The 17,059-nt window shown below is 45.0% G+C and overlaps 1 protein-coding gene across 2 annotated transcripts in view; it reads right to left on the minus strand.

Annotated features, from left to right (window-relative positions):
- Nucleotides 1-17,059, minus strand: part of GZF1 (GDNF inducible zinc finger protein 1) — a 74,476-nt gene that overhangs the window by 36,668 nt on the left and 20,749 nt on the right. For both annotated transcript variants that reach the window (XM_069234170.1, XM_069234169.1), the window contains exon 4: nt 12,938-13,105. In XM_069234170.1, coding sequence (XP_069090271.1) covers nt 12,938-13,105 — 168 coding nt within the window. The remainder of the gene's footprint in view (nt 1-12,937; nt 13,106-17,059) is intronic.

Raw genomic sequence — 17,059 nt, forward strand, 5'->3', positions numbered from 1 at the left:
ATCAGAAGGTCTCACTGCCATACAACACTATCTAGACACCAGGGATGCCTCCTTACTAGACCACTCTAACATGCTGATGGACATGATACAAATGGTCCTGGACAACAATATTTTTATGCATAATGGCATATGGTATCGCCAAATGCAAGGAGTGGCGATGGGGGCCAAATTTGCTCCATCATACGCTAATCTCTACATGGGATTTCTAGAGAAAACTCATGTATGGCGTACCTGTCCACCATCTCTGACGCAACATATTCTGTATTGGGGCAGGTACATCGACGACATTTTAGTCTTTTGGTCAGGCGAGCTAGACGCATTTACACTTTTCACAGAACATCTAAACAACAATAGCTACAACATTAAATTTACTCATGAAATCAGCCCCATTTCTATCAACTTCCTGGATCTCACAATTTACATTAAACAGGGTAAAATATGTACCAAATTATATAGAAAATCAACAGCTTGCAATGCAGTACTTCATGCTACTAGCTCTCACCGAGACCCCAAATTGATGCTATTCCTTATGGAGAAAGTACTAGAATACGTCGTAACTGCAGTGAGGACCAGGTGTTCAAAGAAGAACTACACAACATGGAAACACGGTTCAGATCCAGAGGTTATCGCCCACAGATCATTAAAAAGGCATGCAATAGGATCTTGAAAATTAAACGTCCGGATCTACTTATGAACCCAAGAAAGAAAGATCCACACAAACGCATTTCTCTTATCATCAGACACAGTGCACTTAGCTCTCAAATTTTCAAAACCATACGCAAACACTGGTCACTGCTCTTAACGGATGATGTGCTCCAGAAAGGCCTGACTACGAAACCTAGCATAATCTACAAAAGGGGCACCACTTTACGGGATCAGCTATGCCATAGCTTCTTGCCCTCTGTCAAAAAAGGCACTTGGCTACCAAAATTGCCACCAGGCACTTACAAGTGTGGACACTGTAGCATCTGTGATTACATTAAGGACAAAACACAGAAATTTCGGTATAATACCCAGGTTGAACATAAAATCAAAAACTTCATTAATTGCAACACCAGCCATGTGGTGTATTGCATTGTATGCGTTTGTGGACTCATCTATGTAGGCAGTACCATCCGCCCTCTCAAGGAGAGAATCCAGGAGCATCTGAGAGCCATCAGAACACACAATACGAACTACCCTTTTGCATCACATTATAATGAACAACATGGACAAAGAAAAGTCTTGGATATAACCATACACGGGATAGACTCTCTAAATAATATGCCCCGAGGAGGCAATCGCACACTGGCCCTTAGACGCTTCGAGAGTAGATGGATTATAAAACTACGGGCAGTAGAACAGGGCCTCAATATTCACAAGGACCTGCATGTATTTCTATAAGCATCTGCGGGCTCTACTTCTATTTTTGTGATGCTCTTCACTGTATATAATTGATGTTGTCCCCTTTATATTTGGTCTGTATTGACTCTGGATACCACTTGACGTATTTATAACCACATTTCCTATTTTTAGATGCATATGTTGACACATTTTTCTTTTGTATTGTGTCCTTTCTATCAATATTGTAAAACATATTTACAACTATCACCCCACTCACAGGCGTTTTTCCTACAATGTAAAAAGAAAAGCAATCTCTTTTTCCATATCTCATCTCTTATGTTAAGAACTGCTATGTTAAGTAGTCCTTTTTCAGGTTGTTCACTTACTTTTGTCTCTTCTTTTTTGGTGTCGAAAATGTTACTGTGTCTGCGCTACACAGAGATCTATGTTCTACTTTTAAATATGTGATATGCCACTCATACTCATGTGGCACAGTTTGCCGAAAACAGTTGAATAATGGCAACACTATATAAGCATGCTGGCATCGGGTAATATTCATCCTTCAATACACATTAGTCACGCATCCACTCTACTATCCTTCATCTTCTACACTGTCTATAATGCGTTCACCTATGCATCAGTCCTTTCCTTTATAGCTCTCTCCCCTTTTTCAAACTCTTGGAAGGTTTTTCTCTAACTGTATTTGGACAGTCCCTACTTGACCCGGAATACCACCAACATGGCGCCTGCTAACGCCCATCTGTCCTAGGGCTCCCTAAGCGCTCTATCGGACTAGGCCGGAGTCCTTCTTTCATGTTTGCAGCGCGCGCATATAGACGCCGATAATCTGCAGTACGCAGAACTACACCGGCAACGAGACAGCGTTATCACGCGCTGTCCATGCGCTTCTCCGCACTAATGGATGCATTAATCAACGTATAGCGACTGGAAGAAATAAGGTATGCATAATCCAGTCCCTGCAGCCGCTGAACCGCACCGGCATTTGTTTTCCGTCTTGCTTCATCCCTTCTGAGTATTAAATACGGGAACCCCGACGGGGCAGACCTTCCCGTTTTTTCGCCCAATTTGATGAAAACTCTTTGACGGGGATTCCAGATTAGAATGAGTCTGGACTCTCCCGCTCTTTTAATATAGCCGGACTGACCATACCCACGTCCTTCATGAATCTTAATGGAGAGACGGATACGTGGGTGTTTATTTATTTCATTGCTCTTTTATTTCATAAATTTTCTCTGGTTTGGCCATTACGGCCCCTTTCTCTCCCTTACCACGACCTGCATTGTCTGGCGGCTATTATGTCACGAATCGTTTTTCTAGTCTTTTTCAGCCTTAAACCACGAACACCAGGAGAACACATAATAGCGTAGCTTAGCTCATTCCAACTATATTGATGAAGACGCGTAACTACCCAGTTTATTTTAACAAGTATGAGAGTGTAGGCAGCAGCTCTCATACTTTTTCTGGACTACTAGCCTGAGTTGCCATCTCAATTTTTTCTTGACACACCCACTCTTTTTATTTTCACTCTTTACAGGTTGGGCCCAGTGGGACCCCGTGTCTATCATCTTATGTAACTACGGATATACCAGTTGACCATTACTTACGAATACGGCAAGTTGCACAGTGCCAAAGACAGGAGTACTAGCCACATAATATGGCAAGACTGATTATTTACATTGGGTAGGTTACTACTACTTTCTTTCTCCTACCGCTTATTCTAGCTGTGGCTCACTCCAGCCTAAGATATTTTAATAGCACAAACATGTCTTATCTGATTGCTTCCCCTAGAACCAATGCATTATTTTAGGGGCTACAGCAGCCCTAGTGAAACCATTCTTCATCTAAGTCTGAATCTATGAGGTAACTACCACCTGTTCGTGTAGTACTCCTATTCTAACTCGTGCCTGCGTACACGGTTTTTCTTCTTTCCTGCCACCTACCTTGCATGCATCTATCTCTGTCTTGGACACCAGTTTGAAATGTAAGGTTTATTTGCATGTTTCCCTATTGCACAAGGGGAATTTCTCTACCCACATTAAAAAGGAACCTTCAGGTGTTTTTCACCTATTTCATTCACGTGCACTATCTTCCCCTTGTTTTTGTTTTTTAAACAAAGTTCGCAAAAAAAGTTCTAAGAATTTTTTTTTTTTTTAAAGTTTATTACAACTGCTTTTTTGTTTAAACAATGGGGTATCGCCTTTCTGGTCGTATATTCATGTATTTTAAAGGGCTCATCCCTCGTGCGAAAATGTGTATCCATGTGACAGATCCTCATACACTGTATTATCTCATGTATAAGAATTGCCATCTGTTTATGTTTCAGCCTTGAAAAAGTCCGCTAGGACGAAACACGTGTTGGCTGTTCTTGGATTAAACACCCCTTGCAACTCTACTCATTTTGGACTATGTATCTATTATAGAGACTCAGAGTGCCCTGGTCCCTGCTTCTTCTGCAGCACTGTTTCATTATTCCACCGCACACACCCCCCGTCCGGAAATGTTGTTATATTTTGGCTAACATTTCATTACCCTCCAGGGGAATCCACAAACCCCGGGTACCTTAGAATCCCCAGGATGTTGGGAAAGAAGGATGCAAATTTGGCATGGGTAGCTTATGTGGACCAAATTTACGGAGGTCTAAGCGCAAACTACCCCAAGTAGCCAAAATAAGGCTTAGCACTAGTTGGGGAAAAAAGCCTAGCAGGGAAAGGTTTTCTCGTTGAAACTGTGTTTGAACTAGCAAGACACATTACTAATTTGGTGGGACTCATCCACCACATTAATAGACCCCAACAGGCTGTAAAAAAGAGCACTCTAACACTGTATAACACATTCTGGGGGTGTGGTCTGGCCACCGGAGTGAATGGCCGCCTGACGAAGAGACTCCGCGCGCCATCCTGGATCGGGGCCTCAGCGGAGGCGCCATTCTCCACTTTCAGCCTCTCCCACCGCTTCTCGGACCCACAGGAGGCATAGGGCCAAGGACCCGTGAGGATTCACAGCTCCGAATGGCCGTCTTAATAGTTTCCGACATCTGACCGCGAGAGGCCTGACGCGGTGAGCCGAGCCGCGCCCTCGTGTGCGCAGCAGGACCGGGGATGTGCATGGCTACAGCGGAGGCCGGAAGCACCTCTACCCCCAGCGACCACACTTGCCAGCACCTCACGACGTGTGCTGTGCAATCCAACCGGAGCCCACAAGTGAGGAGTGGGGGGTGTACCCTCCCCCACCCACGTACAACATTCCAGTTGCCCACCCAGCCAAATACCTTGGCTTGTTAATGGAGCCATGATGGAGCCCTACAACACAAGGCCCATAACCCGTAGAGGAATGGTGGGCCTCCTTAAGGAAATATTGACTTTGGCACCACAGCTTTCATTGTGTAAAGTGAGGCTCACCAGGAACGCCTCTGGCATGTAAACAGGAGAGGGCAGTACAGTCATATTCAGGGCCTTCTTCCTTGTTTAACCTGGTTATCTTCTCCAGAAGCCCTGACAGGGGGATCCTCGTTAGGGCGACAAGGCTGATTGTTTCGACGGGGCAGTGGAGTGGGGAAGGGTCTTTTGCCTGTCTACAGCGGCGATGCAACTGAGGTCATAGTTACCCTGCTCCCCCTCAGGATTTCTCCCTACGGTCGCCTCTCCTCTAAACCCTAGCCCCGCAGTTCAGCATCAGGTGGGCGATCTGAGGTGGACCTAGGCCTGGGGCGAACTGTTCCCGCCAGCCCCGGAGACAGGGCCTATGAACAACCAGGTTGTTTAGACGAGCAGGAGGGAACGCCTTCCACTGGATTGCCAGTTCAACGGACTACTCTTCCTATGTGAAAACCTCCCTTCAGCCCCAACCTACTGGATTAACCTTCTACAACGGTTGCAGTCCCGGTAGCCTGTACGACTACACCACAGGCCAAGAGAAGCGAGAACGGGGCCCAACACACACGTTTCTACTAGGCACTTTCTTTCTGGGGCCTTCATACAGTTGGGAAAAGCCAAACGGGAAGTCTTCAGGTAAACACTCCCGCCAGCTGTTGTTCTCCGAGGCCACTGCACAACCAAAAACCATGGCGGCGCAGATGGCCCCTCCCTGCCCCGCGCCCTCACCAGCTGACCCCCTACATTGTAGGTGACAGACCCCATTTTGCAAGAGATTGCTGCAGTGGGACGCTGCCTGGAGGCAATGGATTTAAAGATAACAGATTTAACTGTGGCCTCCTCCTTCATTCGCGCTGACATCGCTAGCTTTCGGGAGACAGCAAATGACTTGGACCAACGTCTCACGGCTGTGGAAGGCCAGGAGGCGGCACTGCCCGATCAGGAGGCGGAATCGCAGTCCCTTCGTGCAAAGATTACCAATTTGGAAGATAGGAGTCGCAGGGACAATGTGCGCTTTTTTGGTATCCCGGAACATAAGGAGTGATCTGATATCAAGACTTTTCTCAAAACCCTCCTGTCCGACCTCTTTGGTATGGAGTTCACGCCACGGCTGGAGTTCCAAAGAGTACACAGGACTGGCCCTTTACACAAAGCGACCTCCGACAAGCCACGTCCTATCATCGCATGTTTTTTGCGTCATGAGCAGGCCCGCCAGATCATTTCAGCAGCCAAAACGCGAGGCCCATTCTCCGTGGAGGGTCACGAGATACGAGTGGCGGCTGATTTCTCCAGACTAACAAATGAACAGACCAACTAAAGACGAAAGGCATTCTTGGCTCTCCGCCTGCTACTTAGGCACCTGGATATTAATTACAGCCTTTTTCGAACCAGCCCGTATGTGGAATACATTTAACGGCAAATCCAGAGACTTTACCGAACCAGAAGACCTCAGCTCCTTCCTGAACAGTCTTGTCTCCCACCCCATGGACACTACCTCCATGCACCTGGACTCTGGCTCCCTTTCTGCCGGGGATGCTTTCATTACTCCATCCCTGCTGTCTCAACCTCAGCGCCCAACCTCACAAAAAAGAGGCAGAATGTATGAACGATCACCTAAATCTCAGGACAGTCGTGATCATGTCCTTCAAGCGGTGATTGACCACACACAGGACGTAGGCAGAAACAACTCTTGATCTCCCTTGAAACCAATAATCGACGAACATCCATGACACCGACCCCTGAGTACCCGGAGGACCTCCCGATACGAACTTGGCACCAGATTCTTTCACCTTCTGACAGCTAAGTGGCAAATTCAACTGATCTAATTGCTGGCTTCTTCTCTGGTGGGAGGGGATTTGGGTCTATGTAAAATCTTATCGTCAGTGATGGGTACGTGATGCTCCTTGCCTGCTTTAAGTGCCAATATTTTGCTGTTGCGGGCTCAGAGTAACGTTTGGACAGGCGGAAGCCATAGTGGTGGCAAACGTCCTGTTAAATTAATGTTGCATATTTTCTCCGATACAGTTGCTACAAGAGACATTTCCTTAATATTATTGAATTCTGTATGGTATTACTCATCCTATGCACATCATGTGGCTGACCTTTGGGTGTTGATTTTAACCCTGTACTCCCCCATCTGAATTTCCTAATCTATCCCCCTGCGGGACGATGGTCACAGGACGTCGCCTCCTCCCCTCGTGACGAGTCTCCCCCATGTCCCCTCAGCATTCTTCACATCCCAGGTAAGGGAAAGGCTAGCTTTATCCCAGTAAATTATTCACCCACCCTTGTCAAATTAGAAGGATGCTCAGTGCTCTGGCGCAACAAGATTTCGGCACTCACATCAAGCTATCCGGGGGCTTACCTGCCGTCCCTAGACTTCCCCTAGACAGAGTTGCGCGATTACTCCCCCACCCCTATCCCCTGATAATAGCGGGGGTACATCTGCCAACCACTGAAGCAGGCTCTCCTGGTGTTGATAGCCCTGGACGGCGGTGAAGGTGACACAGCCCTCACCCTTTCTTTGTCTGCACCGGGGCACCACATAATGAATAATCACTTGGGTGACCAGTGAGAATACAACTCCTCCCGCCGCAATCCTTCGCACCATGTCCCGCTATACTCCATACTACACCTTTCCTATCTCCTAAATAATACTTCGTATCTGATGATTCATCATGTCCCGCCTCCCCAAACCTGAGCCCTCATACTCCTAGTCTTTTGCGCCCTAACCCCTGCCACACAAAATTGTCTAACAATGAGGTTTCTTAACGGACTTACTGGATTGTCAGTGAACTATCAGCCCCCTGCCTCTTCCCCCCCAATGGTGTCCTCCCGGCGCGTGGGCCTTACAGGTTCGGACCCGCAGTTTAGTAGGACAATCAGTAGCGAGCTATGCTGTTTTCATCGCTTTCCCCTTACATCACTTACTTATTACTTCTTTTTTTTTCTTTTTCTTAGATCTTTACACCTCTTTTCTCCCTTCTGAGCTTATTAGATCGTTAGCTCTTCCCCGCTCGTCTGGGGGCTGTTTCTCCCTCTCCATTTCTTTCCTCTGCCGTTCCCCTTGCATTTTCCTTATCCCCCGGACTTGCTTCTTCACCTGCTCGATTCTCTTTCTTCTGTGACCGAGGGCTTTACTTACATCTCCCCCTTTTCTTTATTTGTCCCCCCCATCCCACGCCTGTGCGGAGCTTTCTTACTCTAACACCTCTTTTCCCTTTTTTCTATCACTGAACACTGCTTCTCTTTGGCTAGGCTCCCGCTACGTCCATTCATGGGGTCGACGACTCCACTCACGGTTATGTCCTGGAATGTACACGGCATGACCCATTACATCAAACGACAGAAGGTCCTATCTTATCTCCGCTCTAAACACACCGACATAGCCCTACTGTAGGAAACACACCTCTCCCCATCTGAATCCGAAACATTCCGTAGAAATTGGGTGGGCAGGGTGCTTTTCAGCGGAACACCATCCGTACACAGTGGAACGCAGGGCTCGGGAGGAGGTGCGGGTGGTAATACTTCTTCGTCGTTCCTTACAGTTTCGGCTACTTAAGACATGGTGCGACCCGGAAGGGCGTTGTGTCCTCGCCAAGCTGACAGTAGGTTCTTCTTCAAGCTGTATAGGTTCCATATATGACCCCACAGGTCCCAAACGATCCTTCCTCCTCTCTCTCAATCGTCTATTAACGCAGATTGGTGCCTCCCAATACATACTAGGAGGGGACTGGAACATTGTTCAGGACGCCCTCCTGGATCGCTCAAGCGGTCTTGATGCGGGCAATAACGCAGACCGAGCCCTCCTACATGATGTCCTATCGGATCATGGTCTGCTGGATTGCTGGCGTCTTTCCCACCCCTCCGACCAGGAATACACTTTTGTCTCCGCGGTCTATGGGACTCAATCACGGCTAGACTACTTTTTGATCAATCCCGGATGTTGCAGTCGATCCGAATGTCGGAAACCCTTCCGGCCGCACTGTCTGATCATTCCCCGGTTTTATTAACCCTAGAGCTCGGGTTGATCTCACCCGGCCGTAAGCCTTGGCGCCTTTCAAATCCCAGATACCGAACCCCGAAGGGAACGGAACAACTTAAAGCACATGTGGCCACGTACCTTCAGGATAATAAGGGCTCGGTTTCCTCGCCCCAGCTTCTTTGGGCAGCGGCGAAGGCAACCATTAGAGGACAGCTCATGAGAGATGCGGCCATCTCCAATGCTCAAATGAGAGACCAACACAGCAAACTAGAAGATTGTATCGCCCAGGCCACCCAGGAGTACACCCGAACGCCCACCCCGTCCAGCCTCCGCCGCCTAGAACGAGCCAAAATAGAGCTCAATTCCCTTTATACCTCGCAAGCGGAATATGCATTACAACGGTTGAAAGGTCGCCACTATGAACACAGAGAGAAGGCAGGCCACCTACTGGCCGCCCAACTCCGCCAAAGGGAGGCAGCACTGGCCATACCAGCAATACGTAATCATGACGACATGCTTATCACACACCCTCAGGCAATTGCAAATTAATTCCGCCGTTATTACCAAGCCCTGTATACCCCAGAAACGATCGAGGACACTAACCGCTTGGACTCCTTCCTTAGGAGAGTAAATATACCCTGTCTTTCGGCCGAAGGCAGAACGCTCTTAGAGGGCGACATCAGCAAGGAGGAGATCGAGCAGGCAATAGCCAATTTACCATACCATAAGGCGCCAGGGAAGAATGGGTTTACGTCCGAATTTTATAAACGGACGGCAGCGGACACTGTGGATGCCTTATATGAGGCATTCAGAGTGGCCGACCAGACGGGTTCCTTACACCCTCTTTCCAACAAAGCCTCCATCACAGTCTTACCCAAACCAGGTAAGGACCCTCTTATGTGTGGAAGCTACCGCCCCATTTCGCTCCTCAATGGGGATATAAAGATATTGGCTGGGATATTGGCATCTCATCTCAAGAAGTTAATTTCCTCTCTAGTTCACCACACACAGGTGGGTTTCGTGCCGGGCCGCTCATCAAGGAATCATCTCCGCACACTCTTTCATGCTATCTGGTCGGCATGAGACTCGCAAGAGGAAGCCCTTGCTCTTTCATTGGACGCCGAGAAGGCATTTGATCGAATAGAGTGGTGGTACCTCTTTGAAATTCTAAAACGTTTTGGCCTAAGGACTAGTTTTATTAATAGAGTGCGCTTATTATATGACTCCCCGACGGCCCAGATAAACTGCGGAGGATTCCTCTCGGACACCTTCTTGATCCACAGAGGGACACGACAGGGCTGTCCTCTATCTCCCTTATTTAATCCTCTTGGCCGTGGAACCCTTAGCAGCGGTTATTCGCAGCTCCAATCTTATTTCTGGAATTTCGATCCCAAGCGGAAGTTCTGTCATTTATCTATATGCGGACGATATCCTACTTACTCTCACCAACCTGCCCAATTCCCTCCAGGCCCTTAGAGAGATTCTAACGGAATTTGAACATCTTTCGGGCTATCGGATAAATTGGGATAAGAGTGAAGAACTACCATTATCCCCCGTAACAGTCAGCACTTCAGTGCTAGGACTCCCGGTCAAATGGAAACACTCACGTCTTAGGTACCTGGGTATTAACATTAACAAAGGTTTGGATAAAATAGTGATGGACAATTTGGACCCCTTGCTTAGCAATATGAAACGGGATTTTGAGAAGTGGAATCATTTAGGCCTCTCTACGTGGAGCAGAGTGCAGGCGGTACGAATGGTGACCTTACCAAGATTTCTATATGTCTTGGGCATGCTCCCCTTGTAAATACCCTTATCTCTCCTCCGAGAGTGGCAGGCGCGCCTACAGATCAACTACGACCTAGAAGACCGGGCAGATTTAATTGAGGCCAGAGACCGGGGTGCCCGAGAGGCCCGTTTGAAATTTTGTCTTTTTAAAACCTTGCATGATTGGTATTGGACCCCCCCCAGAAACTGCGCACTGCAGGATTACTATTTCACGCCTCTTGCTGGAGATGCCCGCACGCTCATTGTGATTTTCCCCATATTTTACATGATTGTCTGTCCATTCAGCCTTTTTGGTTGTCAACGGGGAATACCCTTAGGGAAGTGTTGCCCCTGCCGCCCCTCCTCACCCCTTCCCTTTTACTACTACACAACATTGGAGGGCTCTATGAACTCTCCCACCACAAGGCCGTTTATTGCACACCGCACTAGCCACAGCAAAACTATGTATCCTTAGGCATTGGCGTGCAGCAGCCGTTCCTTCCCTTGACAAATGGATTACTGCAATGTATCAGGCGGCCTCCCGCGAACGTCTTATATATGACCTGCAAGATAGAGCAGATGTGGTTTTACAAACCTGGTCGCCCTTTCTCTCCGGGCCAGCGAGCTGAGTCCTTTCCATGAGAGGTCACAACCAAACTACCCGGAATGAGCCCCGCTTCTTTGAACCACTTGCCATCACGCATTGCTTAATTATATCCCTTCCGATCCAGTAAAGACCTCCGTTGAATGCAAGCATGCACTCTATCAAGGCTGTTCCGCTCCCTCCCCTCGCCCCTGTCTTTTTCATTCTCATCTTCATTATCCTCTTCTCCTTTTCATGTCACCATCGGTTCGCCTATTCTATGGCCTCAGTTCTGCCCCCTTTCCCTTTTTGTGTACTTCTTTTCCCCTTGGTCACTACTACTGCTACTGCTACTACATCTCTCTTATTGTCATCAACCTCTTTCTCGTACGCATTTCTACTTTTGTCTCTGCCCCTCTTCTTTCTTCTCATTCTTATTCACATTCTTTCTCCTGTTCTATTCTCCCCTATTTCTCCTCCTAGCACGCTTGTCTTTCTCAAACCTTTGTTTTTTTCTTTTATATAATCATAGTGACACCCTTCTCTTTTTGCTAGTCTGGTTTGTATATTCCTCCTCCTCAGGATAATCCCCTCCCCTCGCTTCTGATCACTTCATATCTGTTTTTTATAGCGTTTGGGGATGTCTATTCTCATTACCTGCCTTACTGTTACCGGGGAGTTATAACACTTCTGCACCCCCTACTTTTACATTCAGGTCCCCTGTCAGGTCTCTCTTTCCCCATTCCAAGGGCAGGATACTATTCTCTTTTACACTACACTGGGACGTCGTTCTTAATCCTCAGCTCATACCATCTAGCCGGAGGTCTCCCAGATCCCCTCCTCATCATCCATCGTCTTCCTATATCATTCCATTATTGCCTGTCCTTCTTGCTTATCTAGTGAGGGGATATTCTGGGAGGGTAAATCTGTCCCTGTCCCCTTTTGGGGTTAGGAGCAGAGCAGAGAGAGAATATTGGAATGTTATTGTGTCCTTCTGCTGGTCTAACGATACTGTACTAAAGTTACACCATCGAGTTGTGGTGTTCTTCCTACTTGGTTTCCCTATAATAGGAAACTGTATTGGTGTATTCCTGTACCACTGTACTGTAACTATTTTCTTTCTTTTCCAACGCCATGCTGATAATACCTGTATGCCATGGATGTAGATATTCTCCTAATCTGTTTATTATCCTAACGTGTGTACTTACGACAGATTTTCGTCTGTACACGTTATGCAGGTCTTGAAGACCTGTGGTCTGCATTTGTGTATATTGTTTCGGGTTCTGAAAACAATAAAAAAGTACAACACAAAAAAACAACACACTCTGATGCTGCATTATTTTCTTCATAGAATAAAAAGTCTAATCATCTGGTGGATAGGCTCATGTTACTGGGTGCTTATTTTTTTTTATCTCAGTGGAGAGATGATGTATTCATCTGAATTCCTCATATATTTTACAAATGATTTAAAACTTGAAAACTAAATCTTGAACTGGTGTGGGCATATTATTCCAAGCCTGTCAAAACACCACAGAATAGTAAAAGCTGTGTAACCACAAGTGAATCTGGGATTTCTTTGTACATAGGGTTGACTCTGTATATAGTTATAACAACTGCCATTATCTATAAGCAAGCATTTGTGATCTGTTTAACTGGAGTACAAATACAAAGCTTAGGAATCTGATCAAGATCTCGTTATAAAGAGCCATGAGAAATGTCTGAGGAACAAAAGCAAAATGGTTGCAACAGTTTTGCCAAACATATCCAAAACAACTCTTTAGCCTTCAGCCAGCTTCACCTAGTGTCCATGGGCTTGGAAGGCAGAAATACGTTAGACATTAATCAAGAAAATAGCTCGTAAAGCTTGATTATTTCTTGCATCCATACCTGTGTGAACTTTCAAATGTTGGTGAAGAGAATTTCTCTGTGCAAATGTTCGGAAACAGATTTCACATTTAAATGGTTTAGATCCTGTATGTATTCGGTCATGATGTTTCAAGTATTCCTTTGAAGCAAAACTCTTGCCACAGGTCTCACACATGAAAGGTCTTTCACCTGAAGGATAAAAAATTATTTACATTTTTACTCAGCTGTTTAAAACATGCAGGAAAGCCTTGCTAACAGTCAACACTGCTGAAAGATCTTATTTCAGATATAAACAGATCTCAAACCACTTATCCTTCCTCCGATTCCCCAACGCACATCCCCCCTCACATTTCTGCTTCCACTTTGCTAGATTTAAGTTTAATCCCTTAGTCATCAACAAAAGTTTACTACTACAACCACTCCCTCCTCTGTTTCACTGCCTTTCTCCAAATCATCTAAACAAATTGTAAACTTTAGAGTGGACATTTTACCCTTTGTTTTCCACAACCACCTTGCTGAGATGCTATCAAGTATGCTATTTCACAGTGCACAATAACTCTTCAATTTCCACATTGTAGCAGTCAACAGACTTGATAAGAGCATTTTGCAAGCTCCAAATAGATTCTGATACACAGTAATGGGGTGAATGGGCTGAGCTACACAGCAAATTATAGGAGGGAATACTACACAGGATGCTGCAACAATCTCCCTAATATTTCCAGTAACAACCAAAATCTGTTAGAAAGAAAAAAGCAACATGGCCAAGATTAAAAGCCCACAAGAAGCCAAGCGCAACATAGCTGGAGATGCAGGCCCATCCCTGTCTTAAAACAGCCCAAGTGCTCGGCAGTAAAAGTATGTGCAGAATATGGGCTTTTCTAGTAGATTATGGACTTTATGTTTATTCTACTGCACCAGGCATGGGGTACAGGATATAAGTTAGCATGTGCTGCCTCTATTATCTATAGCCTACAGCACCCTCAATCGGCCATCTTTCACTGTAGCTGATGCTCATACGCCAAGAACCAATTCTACTCTGTGTGAGCTAAAAAACAATTTATTGTAAATTGTATTATATGCATCCTTTTACACTATACAGCACAGTGGCAATCAGTGCTTAATTTGAGCCAGTGAGGCCAATGGCACAATATTTTTGGGGCTCGGCACTTATGTTTCTGCATCAGATATTTACCAAGAGCAACTCAGAGAAAACACACAAATCAATGACAGAGGAAGAAAAAGAAAAATGACACAGGAAGAAAGCAGGTACCTGCAGGAGTGAGATAAACGGGCACGGGGTGGATTCAAAACTACCAGACTTGGTATTCACTATGCTAACATTTAATTGGTCCAGCTTCGGAGCTTAGCTTCAGGTACACTTTCCTTTTACAAATTAAGCACTGGTGGCAACTATGCGTAGTAATAATGCTACAGAAATCAGAAGTGTATACCCACCCCTACATAGCCTCCCATTTACCAACTCATATCCGTACTTCCAACTACACGGTTCCTGAATGCAATGAAGAATTGTTACTTTTCAGCATAGTTAAGTTGTTTTAGCTAATGCATCCATATGGTTGAAAATGATCTAAAAGGCTCTGTCAAGAACCAGCATAGCAAAACCTGCTACAAAAATAAGCAGAAGGTATACATTTTACTTGTAAAAGTACTTCAAGAGCAAGTTGAACTTCATGCTGAATACAGGCCCATGGAAGCCAAGTGATGCAATGAAGCATGGCAGCACAACTTCACAAACGTAATGGAACACACTGTTCTGTTCTCTGAAAAGACCTAATCACTGCTTGTTTCACCAGCTGTAATTCTGCTACCAATGCAGAATGATTGCATTTACTTAGTGCACTACACCAAATTTCCAAAATCTGTAAATGAAGGGTAATGCAGTTATAAAAAACAGGTTCGATGATAAAGAATGTATTCATATATAAAAAGGTTCAGGGGACTTCATGTGGATAGGTAGGTTGAGATTTTATTTGTGGGTGAAAAATGTTTTGATTGCAACTTGAATTGAGAGAAAAGGATAAGTGGTTCCATATAAGTCAGCCTAGGCCGGAGATAGCACTGTGTAAAACTATGGTTAGCTTAGGAGGCATGCAGAGTGAGAGTTGCAGTAATGTTAACCCGAAATGTACAGCTGCCCTCAGCACTATAGCTTTGGGTGAATTAATACATTTTTGCAGTTTCAAGTGCCTCAAAATGCTTGCTGATTATGAGTAGTTCTGTTTTTTTTACGGCTAGCCATGAAGTAATTCCTCTTAATGGTAGCAATAGAGTAAATAAGTGATTTTTAAACCTGGTCATCTACAGGCTAATTAACAGGTCTACAGCCATTTCTGATTTTTATTGGATCCACAAAAGATACTAAGAATCAGAAAGGAATACGTCAGAGCTCTGAACAATTAAAAAGCAGATAAATGCCATTTATTAACCTGTAAATTTAATAAACCTAGTTGCATTTTTAACCTACTTAAATCCGAATTGCAGTTTAGTGTTTTTGCTTGCAGTATCATTTCCTGCCGCTCTAGAACTGGTAACGGATGCAAATTATGCTACAGAAGATGCTCCAAAGAAGAAAATGAAGGAAAGAATCAAACTATTACTCATCTTATCCACCAGACTACGGTCTACAAAAAAACAAGATATTGTAACTAAACTATAATCACAAATTTCCACCAGATCATCATTTCATATTTTAAAGCCACTTTGTATGCATGCAACATCCAAGCATATTGTACAACCTAGGAGATGCTGATAAGTGTCTTTTTCAGTATGATGATGAGTGCAACATTTGTTAGCCAGGAGCCCTCTTTTCGAAATCTCATGAAAAACACATAAGCCCAAGAACTAATCCTGCTGGTCTGCCTTTGAATGCGTCACGTGCTTCAGTAAACAAAACAAAACAAAAAAAAAAAATATATATATATATATATATATATATATATATATAAATATATCTTCTGTTAAAAAAAAAATCATAAATGACAAAGATCAACGTACAGGGTAGACTAGGATTTTCTGCACTCTGTCTATATGCTGTCCTGCGGAAGCTTAGCAATAGTGTTAAGAAAAGGTTAATCCTATTTATGTGGCTGAACAAACAGTAACACACTTTACTGCAAAACACACACACACGTCACATTTTTCTTTAAAAGGGAAGAGACACAAACGTAAATTATTTTTGTATAAATGGTCAGTTCCTCAGATCACTGGAGATATTCTCAGCAGGAAAAAAGCGAAGATGGGAGGTGGGGTGTTTACTTTATTATTGAAAGAAGGGACTAGACCAGTATTGGGAGGAGCTTGAAAGAGGAACAGATAGACACAAGCGATTCATACTTCTGACGTTTTTCTTTAGTAAAAGGGACTCTGTTTTTGCAGTAACGTAATCTACTTGAGTAGAATTGCAACACAGTGTTAAAAGCATCTGTAGGTATGAGATGGATCCAGAAACCCATTATTTTGTGCACGCAGTATACGAGATGGTACTGGTGCCATCTAGTGAAGTGGCTTTATAGAGGCCTCCGTACACATCTACATATTTCTCTGGCTCCTCTCCGGGCTCTGTGGGAAGATGAACTAGGCTGTGAATTGAACGACACAGAGTGGCACTTTATCCTTGAGCAACCTACCAAAATTCCCTGCAATTTCTGATTCATATTTGTCCAGTTTACATTGATAGACAGAGCCTACTTCATGTCACTTAAGATACCAAGATACATAAAATCTACCCAGCAGTGCCTTGTGGATACCCCAGGTGCCGATTCAACAGCCTTTGTACATATGCTATGGTCATGTTCCTCTTTGTAAGCCTATTGGGTGTATATATATATATACTGCTCTTGTGGATACAGCACGGGACCCATTATTGGACCACACTGGAACATTGCCTATTAGGATTGTATCAGCACCCTAAAACCTCCGAGACCTTGTCGCGCTTTGTGGAACTTTCACTTCTGCTAGCTAAACAGCAAATTACCAGGCAGTGGAAATCCCCCCGGCTCCCACTGGCGACTGTCTGGCGTGAGCAAGTTATAGGCTGGGGCACAATTGAGGGGGCAGGCTCCACACAAGGAGAAATATTGGTATCTCTGAGGTCTCTGGAAGCCACCTACAGTCATGGAGTGG

Source organism: Pleurodeles waltl, chromosome 5, assembly GCF_031143425.1.
Source record: "Pleurodeles waltl isolate 20211129_DDA chromosome 5, aPleWal1.hap1.20221129, whole genome shotgun sequence".
In the NCBI taxonomy this organism is placed as follows: Eukaryota; Metazoa; Chordata; class Amphibia; order Caudata; family Salamandridae; genus Pleurodeles; species Pleurodeles waltl.